The sequence below is a fragment of the Hipposideros armiger genome, unplaced genomic scaffold (genome assembly GCF_001890085.2).
Source record: "Hipposideros armiger isolate ML-2016 unplaced genomic scaffold, ASM189008v1 scaffold_99, whole genome shotgun sequence".
Lineage (NCBI taxonomy): Eukaryota > Metazoa > Chordata > Mammalia > Chiroptera > Hipposideridae > Hipposideros > Hipposideros armiger.
Genome location: NW_017731449.1, coordinates 2910147 through 2922349, shown reverse-complemented (window position 1 = coordinate 2922349; position 12203 = coordinate 2910147). Strand labels below are relative to the sequence as shown.

Genomic DNA, 12203 nt, shown 5'->3' with positions numbered 1-12203 from the left:
CTGAAGCCTATGCCGTTGCCGGCGACTCACGGCATCCCAGCTCCAGGTGGAGCTGTTGTTCAGCATCTTAGCTGTAGAAGGCAGTGTCACTGGCCCTCATGTGGGATCCGAACCGGGGCCCTCTGGCGTCCCAAGCCAGCTCTTAACCAACGCGCCACTCGGCCGGCCCTCCCATTCACTTTTTAAGAAGGAACAGAATGAAGGTGGTGAAGGTGGTGAGGGGTAATGAACACTGTCAGAAATTCAGACCTTTTCTTTGGGACAGAGTTGCCATATTTAGCAAATACAAATATAGCCTAGATAAACAGCGAATATTTTTTAGTATAAGTATTCCCCATGCAATTTTTGAAACAATCTTATACTAAAAGTTATATGTCGTTTATCTGAAATTCAAATGTATGTATTTATTTGTTTATTTATTTATAATAATGGCTGATTTTATTTTGGTTGTTAGCCACATGAGGCATGCAAACAGCTGGAGGGTAAATGGTGTGTACTGTACCACACACAACTGAAGAAATGTGCTTTCTGTTTGTTTCCTTTTTTCCTTTGTGAAATTCAAACTTAATTGGGTGGTCTGTATTTTCTCTGACAGTCTTATTTGGGGGAGGACAGATTATGTAGATAAGATTAGAGAGTATACCTTTCATTAAAGGAGTTTGATGGGCACACTGATGTTTTCATTTTGAAAATACGTGGGGCATTTGAGAGTAAAATATTTTTGAAGCAATTTAAGTCACAAAGTGATTCTGAAACATAAAATCACCTCCAAATGGATAATAAAAGCTTCTAAGGATTTTGAAACTGGCCTCCCCCCACCCCCCAACACCTCCAGCTTTTTTAGAGAACAAACTTGTCTAAAAAGAAACAAAGCACATGTATACCTTTGTTATACGTGATCTCAGTTTACATATGTTTAGAATAACTCACCACATAGCCTACTCAATTGAAAAGTTAGTGAATGGTCAGCTGCTGATACAAAATGAATACAGCAAAGATCCTTAGGAGGTCTGCTTAGATAGGGATAACGCTTCCATCATTCTATTTATGGTATTTCCTCTTCATGATGGAAAATTCTCAAGGATGATGGTTCGTAATAGCAGTGAGACATGAGGACTTTCGGTCAGAATGGTTCCTTTTCTGGAGCCCTCCTCTCTTTCTCTGAATCAGAGTTGAGGAGAGGGAGGTTGGCCTCAATGGTGGCTGCCGTGAGGGGAGGCAGCCTCTGTTGCTGTTCAGAAGGCAAAGGCAGGAGCCATGCTTCTGTGAGGCCTGCCTTCCGCCTCTTCTGGTCCAGCAGGTCTTCTGTGGAGGATGGAACTTACTTAGAATAAGAGATAGCAGCCTCAGCGCCAAAGATGGGTCTTCCCTGGATCATTTGGAGGAACAAGAGTTTTAACAACCACTGATGAATTCTCCCTCTCCTGGGCAGGATAAAGGATTAACCAAGTGACAAGTAAGTACTTCAACTCCACACAATGAGGTCTCATATTCTGGTATAGGTTTTGTGATTCTTTCCATTTTTTCTCAGACTGATGTTGGGAACTTCCTAATGCCACCAGATTTCCTAAGCACACTTTTTATTCCTTTTATGGCATTGTCACAATATGTCATTATCTTGTTTTTTTTATTTGATTACTTGCTCATCATCTGTCTCCCCAGCCAGAATATAAGCTCTCTGTCTCATTCACTGCTGTATCACAAGTGCCGAGTTCAATGCCTCTAAAACTATTTGTTGAATGAATGTGTAAATGAGTGAATAAAAAAAAAAATCAATGCACCTGTCTTCCAAAATAGTGGGGAGGGTGATGCTAAACTCTTAGGGTGACCCATGTGACTGCTTTAAGGGGAAAATAGTAGAAAATGAAAGACTAGACGACTCGGCGTATGGTGTAATGGTCAATTGACTTTCCTTTTTTGTTTTTTTTTTAAGCTGAGCCATCCTGCCACCTGTTGGCAGCTCAGCGGCTGGCTGCTCAGCTCGGGCTGGACTCGAACCGCTGTTGCTCAGAGCTCAAACCCTTGAGCGATCTCTTAACCAACTGAGCCACTCGGCCGGCCCTTCAATTGACTTTCTTGATGGCCGTGACAGGACAGCTGGTTTACAAATGCCACAAGGGTATGGCCCAGACATGGCCTCTTTAGCAGTGACTGGACACCAAGCTTCCAGGGCATTGTTAAGTCTGAAATGGAAGGAGTCAGTTCATCTCATATATGTACAAGGTCCAACTGAGGTGCTACAGCAGCCAATCTGTGCTGGCTGGATAAAGGGCTATCCTCCTACGGCTCTCAGTCACGGGCTTCATTTGCTCATTGTTTGGCTCTCCTTCAGCCCACTGTGTCCACAGAGTACCTTTGCTCAGTGATAGCTGGAGCAGGCAAGAGACACCTTGGAGAAAACAACAGCTGAGTGAAGATCGGGGACAGCATGATTTCATAAAAAGACAACTAAGCTCAGCGTGAGAGCCACGCTGCCTTGTGTCCCTTTTTGTATTCTTTGGACCATGCAGCTCGCAGATCACATTCTGTTCCCAGACTGCTGAAAGTCGAGTAATAACTGACGGGTTCATCTCAGTTTGTCGTCATCTCCAACTGCTGTGAGTGAAAATCAGCTTGGTCTCATCATTAGAAACGATTGTAGAACTAAACAATTGCTTGTCCAATTCTTCTGTGTTTTCATCTGATATTCAATATGCCCCGAAGGATAAGAAGGCTGGTTGATAAGTATTGCAGTTTACCAGAAACACTGCCGAAGATTTCAAACTGGAAAAGCCAGCCAGAGTCCAGGAGGCAAGAAGGAGGGTGGAGAGAGGGCGCAGCCAGCTTGAATGGAAATGAACTGAGTCTTGAGGGAGGCTGCGTTCTCTAAAGCCAACAGGGTTGTTTGGGTACTTTACCTCTTAGAGATAATTAGGTGCTCAAAGATGAAACTGTCTCTGCTTCAGTAATGTGGAGGGCTGCCCTATTTAGCTTTTAACCTGGGTTCAGATTGCTGCTCCTACCTTCCATCTGAATCTAAGGGGGTGGAATGGAGAGACACATTGGCAGAAGATTTAATAGCCAGGAAAAAAGTGCTTCCATCAGCCCCATTTATCACTAATGATTATGGGAATGCCAGTCTAGTTCAACTGGCATTCTTTGACCATGCCTTATCCTGATTCCTCTAGAATCCACATTCTTTCTATAGCCCAGCTTGGGCAAATTAATCACAAATCTTGCTAGGTTATATAGGTAAGTACTCCAGACAATAATTATTTTATAAGGGTGTGTAATCATTTAAACTATCTGTTGCAAGGACAAGATGAACATAAATGAACTAACAACACAGTAGAACATCTTGGAGTTAGGGTTGAAAGGAAAGACTTCTTGAATTTATGATTTCTAAATTCAAATACCGAGAAGGGAGAGTAACTGGTATTTCCTTTAAAAATAATATGGACACTGCTACTTGTGTTTTTTCAACACTGTTTCATTGTTTGCAGAACTTATACCTCTTTGAGACTTTCTTGGAAGAAATGAAGTTCTTCCTAGAAAAGATATGCCACATTTTTTATATGGCGGGATAGTGGGAGTTCTTAAGAAACCCTGCCCTTGTTTAAGTGCTGTGTACCTCATAGTTAAGGAAGAACACAGTGGTCAGGAAAATGAAGATGGTTGGGAATGAGTTCGGGAAGAATATCCAACTGAAGAATTTAGTATTATGCAGTGTTTTGGTTCACATCCCCACTGGACTCACTCTTGGCACACAGAAGCCATTCAATAAAAACATGCTGGATGAATAACCCAAACTCCAGTTGCTGGGTAACTTCTAGCTAGAAGCACCCTCTACATTACTTTTGGATGTGGAAGGGACCTATGTCAGGGGAAGGAGTGTGACACTGTGGCAAGGAAAGTTGTGGTTGTGCTGAGCTTTTCTCTCTGGGGAGCTTTAGGATACATTTCAGCTCTAAGATGGAATTTCAGCCTGTATCTCCATCATCCCTTTAGGGGACATTTGGGCTGACACCTGTTTATTTTGTGAGACTCTCATGGGAACACTTCTATGGGGAGCCATGTTTCCCTCCCGTAGCATTCGTTATTTGGAAAATTAAAGGGGACCCCTGCTCAGCCCCTCACTGATCTATGGAAATCCTTTTGGTAGCAGAAATTAGGATACCTGTCTGTAAACAGTCACAGGTGAGAAAATGCTCAAGGTTTCAATAGCAGGGGTAAAAGCCAGCCTTGGAGAATATCCTCCAAGCTGTTTAAACACTTACCCAGTGAAAAATAATAGCCTGCTTAATCCTATAATCCTCCCTATCGTCATCTTTTCCCAGTGCTCCAAGCTGCAGTGTTTTGCTTCTAGTCGGCTAATATGTGATGCTAATTAGCACATGAGTTGTGTTGACTTCTCGGTTCATAATGATTCATGTTTTGGTACATTCTTAGCAATCAAGATGGTGTTTTTCCCCTTACCCAAATGTTTACTGTCAGATAGTAGCTAGTTACCAGAGTTTGACAATATAAAATACAATACAGAGAATTAGACATTTTTGAGATAAGCAACATATCCCCACACCAGACTGTGTAGAAAGAGAGGATGGAAAAGAGGTTCCAAAGAATGAATGTGTGACTTAAGTTGTGACCGAGAGCAGGTCAACTTCTGTTGAACAAAGGGTGCTTGTGTTTTTATTAATTTCACCTCTGAGTGATGACAGTGTGCTTGGTTCCATATGAAATCACAGGACCATGTGCTTTTACACATCTGCCATAATTTTTGTGAACTTTTAACTAATTACCCAACTGCTGCGGAGGCATCAGTGCTTGTTCTCAATGTGGAATTTGTCCAACTTGGCTGCAATCGTCTTCTTCAGTTATACTAACAAAAGAGCATCTAAATGAGGTCAAATCTGCTTATTTCAGTAAATTGACATGATGTGGATGATGGGGAATAATTGTTCTTTTGGATGATATTTTGTTTAAATTTGAACCTAAAGATATTTGAACACACTTTTGGAGAATTTACCAGATTGTTAAGATGCTTTGTGAAATCTTTTAACGCTATTAGGGTAATTCTAGGATACTGATGTGTTTCCATTAGTTTAAAATTACAATTAGCATTGAGACCAGAGGCATCACTCCTATGTCACAATCAGTGAATGCTGTTTCATTATTACTGTGGAAAATGGCCTCTGTTTTCTCCATCTGTAGTTCAACCCTTATCTTCCTCTAGTTCCAGGCCTCCTTATCACCATCATCCTAATTTTACCTTGGATTTACATGATACCTTTTAATGAAGTGCTTAAAGCTAAGAAAAAATAAGTTTATATTAACTAGGAGTCACAAACTTAGGGTAGAATGATGAACAGATAAATATTGTTTTATAACAGGAGCAGAGTTTCAAGTTTGGATTCAAAATATTGACTGGAAAAAAAAAAGATCTTTGTTTTCTATTATGATTGAATCTGAACTTTCAAACCCAAAAATGTTTTTGTTCAGATACTTCTTATCTTTATCCCATGCTTGCTCATTAACCTTTACCAGGAATTGGGAGAAATAGACTACACATTTTATCACACAATGGTCATCCTCGCTGAATATCTTCATCTAGACAAGAGGTTCACAAATTATGGCCATCCAGTCAATTCCTGTTTGCTGACTGTTTTTCTAAATAAAGTTTTATTGGAACACAGCCGCACTCATTTCTTATGTACTGTCTGTGGCTGCTCTCACACTACAATGGAAGAGCTGAGTCGCTGCAACTGAGATCATATGGCTCACAAAGCCCAAAATAATTGCTCTCTGGCCCTTTCCAGAAAAAGGTTGTTGATCTCTGTTCTAGACTTTTAAATATCAAGAAACACATTATCCTTAATGAAGAAATATTCCCCACATTTATTATACTTCTTCAAATAACTTTAATATCTTACATAACAATGCCAAGAAAGTAAGGTGAAAATGGTACACTGATTTTTTCCCTGTGTTTCAAGGTATAGTTACAATGACTAAAATAAACTGTAATTCAAGAAACCAGTGAATTAAAATCCATTGTCTCCAATAGAATAAGTCTCTGCCATCAGCCAAGCTCTCACAGAGCCCGTGATACAGTCTGAGGAGAAAGCTGGTGGGAATGTTGAACGAGTCTCCCTATATAATCTCTTCATAGGTTTCATTTCTGAAGACCACCAGATGATCTAAAACTCTTATGAGGTCTTAGATTCTACACAGGTTACCTCTAGAGTAAACCTTGTTAAATTTACCTGCCTCACAGGGTGGTATATCAAAAGAATCCTCTTGAGTAGCATTTCCCCAAAGGTGTCCTGTGAAATACCAGTCCAGAGAGATGTTCCTGGTACAAGAGCTCCTTGGGAAATTCTGCATGCTATAACCCCTCTCGAATACTAGTAATTCAGATTGTTCTATTAAAGGACCAGAGAAGTCCACCTGGATATTCTAACTTTTAAGGTCATGAATAGCTTTTTAAAAGGAACACACATTCATTTACCATGGAAAGAAAGTTTAAGGAACTTTCCCTTCCCACCCCATCTCTTCTCATATCTGGGACAGAAATTTTTGTTTCCTTGTTAGTTTTTCTCTTTTTAATAGAAAATATCTCTAAACTCCTTTGATATTCTGCAGCTGATTTTATGTCCAAAGCCATAAAGTAATAGGCAACTAGACTTACGCTGAGATCCACTTAGTACCAGCAGAGTCTCCTAATTATAGAAGATTCATTTTGAAAGCCTCTTGAAGTGTTTGTGGAGTCCTTTAAACAGGACCAAGAGTCCAATTATAATAGGTATGAGATGTTTTGAAGCAAAATGGTCAATATACATGGCCCCACTTCATCCCCAATCCTTTGAATTCAGTAACATTTTGCCATGCCGACCTTTTCATCAAAATTGAAAGCCCTGATCTGAACGCTTATTGAGTTGGTGACTTTGCTGCATTAGTAAAGCCAGGTTCTCACTGGCTAATGACACTGCTGCTCAGTGTGACTGTTTTCTGAAGCTTTTACCGACTGTGCCTTGAATCTAGAGTGGCTTCTTTTCTCTCATATGAGCCCACTCTTCCCAGCTGCAAGGTATTTTAGCTTCTGTATTTCATGCCTTTAGTGGACTGAGCTAAGAAGCCTAAACATTCTCCTGGGCTAAGAAACAAGGGGCCAGAGAGATTGGGTGTCCCGGCCTTGGGGGTGGCTGCTAGGTCAGCTACGATGAATCCCAGCAGGACACAGGGAAGAGTCTTACACCAGGCGATCCAAGTTTTGGTTTTGGCTTGACCACTAGACAGCTCTATCAAATTTAAAGAGCTGTGTTAAAACACACACACACACACACACACACACACACACACACACACACACACACGCGCGAACCACACATATTCATTTTGGGCTTCATGTGTAAAATGTGACTACTGGGCCAGATATAAGGATCCTATAGCAGCAGTTCTTGGGGTTTGCTTTACATAGGGCATACTGAGGGAGATTTCTAAATCCCCAAAGCCCTGGCGACACCTAGACTGAACAAACCAGAATGGCTGGTGGTAAAATGTAGGCATAGGTGTGTCCAAATCTCTTCAGGTGATTCAGGTTTGCAGCCAATATTGAGAACCATTGCTCTGTAGACCTTAAAGTCTGAATTTTATACCCCAAATCTTTGTCCTTAAAAAATGATAACTGAGAATGATTGAGGGTGATACCTTCCAATGACTAAATATGGCAGGATAAAGAAACGATTTAAAGCCTAGACCCTAATCTTGGGCTTTAAAATCCTTTGCTTTTGGAAAAACAAAAGTTTTAGAAATGAATTCACCTATATCCAAGGATGGTTTCTGTTTTAGGCAGTTTTGGTTTAGGCAAGAGTCAGCTGGACCCACTGAATTCAGGAACCTTATTGTCAGCTTTGGTTGAATGTTTCTTCACTATTCCTACCTCTGCCCTTGCTAATGTGGTTCTCTGTTGCCCTAATGATAATCTCTTGTTGTTCTCAGTGTCTAGTACAGCATGACAGTCTTCTGAAATCTTTATACCCTAGGTATCTATAAATTGTCATAATTATTTTAAGGCGTCCCAATACCTCACCTCATTCATAGAAAATTTGACCCAGGAGGATCATTTTCCTATGAGTCAGGGATTTTTAGGAATAGTTGAATCTAAGAGGAAGATGTTTGCTTAGATTCATGTAATATCAAAATCGAATGCTAATAATTTAAAAAATCTAGTGAAAATCATACTTATATCTCCAAGCAAGGAGGCCAGTGCTATTCAATATTTAGTGTTCAGTTATTTTTAATCTGAAATGCATAATTGGGTTTGGGTACATTTCTCCTTCATGAACTTTGACTCTTGCATTGCTGCCCTCGAGTTGACCCCACCAGAATGTGTGTTCAGTGTGGGCAGGGAACTTACTGTTCTTGTTCATCTTTGTATCAACAATTAAAAAAAAAAAAAGAAAGAAGAATCACAAAAATGAGTAAGCAACAAGAGTGTCAAAAAGCAAATAAAACTTCTGGAATTGAAAATATATAATTGTTACGAAATGTTCAATGAAGTGTTATGAAACAAATCAAACACAAAAATCGGTTGTTTGTTGCTTCAGCTGATTCTTACCCATGATGGTTTTTTCTTCTCCTATGTGTGATTTTTGACTCTGAGCTCATATTTGATTGATCTTAATCTTTAAAAAAAAACCTGGGAGCCCGCATTGGGATTTGCATTTATTTCTGCTAAGAGTTAGGAGCTATTTGTGTGACACTATGCCAGCTCTTGTTCAGGTTCCCTAGCTTAATCCAGGAGTCTCAGCTGTGTATCATGTCCTCTGCCTTCTCACTGTACTATAGCCTAGTCTCCTGGCAGTACTGATGCTGGCAGCTACCCCTTAGGGAACTGTGCCCTGTGGGAGCCCTCACCACTTTGGTTTCAGCTCCTGGTTTGTTAGTTTATTTTATTTCCCTCTCTTGGAGCTATGAAAGTAAATGTTTGTTGTTGTGCTTTAAATGTATGATCTAGATGTTTTGTAGTAGGAGAGTCCTACTAATTAACTAGTCTACCATACCGTGGGAAGAAGGCTATATGGAAGCTATTTTTTATCTGTTAGATATTAGGTTGATACACACACCAGTACTGCGGAACCAGTCTACATGCTCTTAGACACATAGTATGCCCTGGCATAGATACTGGGGACCACAAAGACCTGATAGCAAAGTACAACAAAGACAGAAACCCATGTCAATGTCTATCTTTTGCCAACATTCTATTGTAGGCATTATTTATTTGAGGGAAAGGCAAAAGTTGGATGTGGCTTTTCAGCTGTTTTGGAGTGAATCAAGTACAAACTGACACCTTTCCTGAAAACATGTCAAAAAAGAACTAAAAGAAAAACTTTACTTTCTGAAAAGCTTTGGACTTAATTACAGATACTCCTTTACTTCATGAACATAATAGACACACACACTCTCCTACAAGATAACTTAATGTGACACCATTGTTCTCGATTTTATCAAGGATAAGAGCTTTGGAATTTAGAATTGGAATCAATATAAGTGTCCACTAATGCTGGCTCTTGCCAAGTTCCTTAACATAATCCCCAAGTCTTGGTCATACTAACTCTGTGGTTGAGAAATGCTCTGGTAGAAACCGTCTCTAGAAGAAGTCTGACCCATTGAACAGTCCTTCTTGGGGGTGGGAGTATGGGGGAAGACAGCCGTTTCCATGGCTATCCTTGACTTACACAGCATCCAGCTTTGTCCCATTGAAAGCATGTCCTTGGATTGATGTAAAGCCATTGTTGTATAATTTCCTACAATCAACAGAGAGGGGAGAAATCAGTGACCTATAAGAGGTGGTGCTGGTCCGCTTCTGAGGTTGAGCTTCATTTATTTAGTATCAGAAATGTGCGTGAAGGTTCTCAGGTCCCACATATGAGCCCCACAAGAAAACTTTATAGTATGTTTTGTTTGGGACATAGAATAATATTTCCCAGTTTGAGTCTCCATTCTCCAGACTTAGCTTCTAGTAATTTTAAGCTGTTTCTCAGGAGCAGATTTACTATGAGGAACAAAGATTTGCTACCTTTAAGCACTTCTCAAAAAGTGTCTCACATTTACTCAAAAAAATAGTTAACCCAATGTCAATAATGGAGGAATAACCGCAGCTTCTTTAGATGAACACTTTGAATACTTTTAAAGACATTATTCATCTAAATCAGCGGTTCTCAACCTTCCTAATGCCGTGACCCCTTAATACAGTTCCTCACATTGTGGTGACCCCCAACCATAAAATTATTTTCGTTGCTACTCTATAACTGTAATTTTGCCACTGTTATGAATTGTAATGTAAATATCGTTTTGTTTTCCGCTGGTCTTAGGCAACCCCTGTGAAAGGGTCATTCGACCCCCAAAGAGGTTGCGACTCACAGGTTGAGAACCGCTGATCTAAATGCATAGGTTTTATATTTTTCTATTTAAAATGCTATTTCACATTTGTATTTTATCCATATTTTATTTTCAGAGCTTATCATAGATTAAAGGCTTAATGTTGTGGGCTGAATGATATTGAAGTTCGAAGGTAAATTTAAGAAAGTACAGGACCGGCCGAGTGGCGTGTTGGTTAAGAGCTGGCTTGGGACGCCAGAGGGCCCCGGTTCGGATCCCACATATGAGGGCCAGTGACACTGCCCTCCAGAGCTAAGATGCTGAACAACAGCTCAACCTGGAGCTGGGCTGCCGTGAGTTGCCGGCGACGGCATAGGCTGCAGCCCCTGCTGCAGTGGGTTGCCATGGGCTACCGTGTGTAGCCAGCAGCCGCAGTGAGCAGCCGCAGTGAGCAGCCGCAGTGAGCAGCCGTCCACAAGCCGGCGACTGATCTGCCTCACCCGGGAAGAGCGCAATGATGGTACCAACTTGAGCCAGTGAAGCAACGTCCTCCACAACTAGACTGAAGAACAAAAAGACAGCAACTTGTCTGTTCCCCTTCCCCCAATTCCTCAGCGCTGTTCCCCTCCCCCAATTCCCCAATAAAAATCTTTTAAAAAAAAAGAAAGTAGATAGACCATGCCCTTTGTGCAAGTTTTCATTTGTTGCTATGTTTCTGCAACCAATTAACTCATACAGTGATTCCAGAGGCTGGCCTGAAGTTATCACCTCTATTACCTAGTTAAATGACTGAGACATGGAGGTGTTTTGCCAAAACCACATTGATGCAGAGCTGTCACAAATTGGGATGTCTGACCACCAAAGTGATCCTTCTCACTCACCAAAAGCACACACCATTTGTGCAGGAGCCCCAGCTGTGGGAACTCTGGTCCCCAAGGGGATGCATGGGAGGTATTGGGAGCTTTTGGCATGAGATAAGAGAAGGCAGCATGACCACAATCAGGCACAGCTGGTGACAATGGTAGGGGACTCTGAACACTACTGAGTAGCACAGTAAGAAGCATAAAAAGAGACTCCAAATTTGGAATTAGACCTGGCTCTGTCACTTCCTAGTAGGTGACCCTGAAAATTTCTCACCCTCTATTGTCCTCACTTTCTTTATCTGTAAAAATATAACACTACCTAATCAAAAGGCTGCTGAAAGAATGAAATAGCAATCTATTTAACACAGTGAGGAACACTTATGTAATGGCCATGTTAAAGAAGTGCCCTGAAAACTTGGATTTATCTTGTGTAGTTGCAGAGAACTGGGCAGTCATCTTTGTTTGTTTGTTTTTAAAATAATTACACAATGTGTTTAATTTTCACTACTTAGGTGTCCTGGGTGAAGACTGCAGTGCACAGGGATGCTAGACAGAGGCTGAGGGAGCATGGTAGTTATTATTTATTTGTGTGTGTGTGTGTGTGTGTGTGTGTGTGTGTGTGTGAACTAGAGTATTTTTATGAAGATGTGAGAATTATCTATTGGGCATTTCTATTTTTCCAAAATTTGTTGAGAGTCCTAGACAATAAAAATGTTCTTTGTTGGACTTACATTTCAGAGATTAAATAAAACTCTTATTAGACAAGTTGCACATAAAAAGGGAAAATAGTAAAGAAAGAAAAAAATATAAACTTTGATTAAAACTATTCTACCAGGAACATGGGTAAAAACTGCTGTTGGACACATACCCTTTCATGTTTATAATTTTTTAAGCATGAGCTTCAAAGAAGCAAGGACTTTTGCAGGAATGTAGAAATAGTCATCTAAAAAGATAATGGACAACCCATGCCATTTCCACCTCTAC

At 40.6% G+C, this 12203-nt stretch overlaps 1 protein-coding gene across 1 annotated transcript in view; it reads right to left on the bottom strand.

Moving 5' to 3' along the window:
- Positions 1-12203, bottom strand: part of TSHR (thyroid stimulating hormone receptor) — a 113489-nt gene that overhangs the window by 24912 nt on the left and 76374 nt on the right. Inside the window, exon 6 of the mRNA XM_019646220.1 lies at positions 9714-9782. Within this exon, the coding sequence (XP_019501765.1) occupies positions 9714-9782 (69 nt within the window). The remainder of the gene's footprint in view (positions 1-9713; positions 9783-12203) is intronic.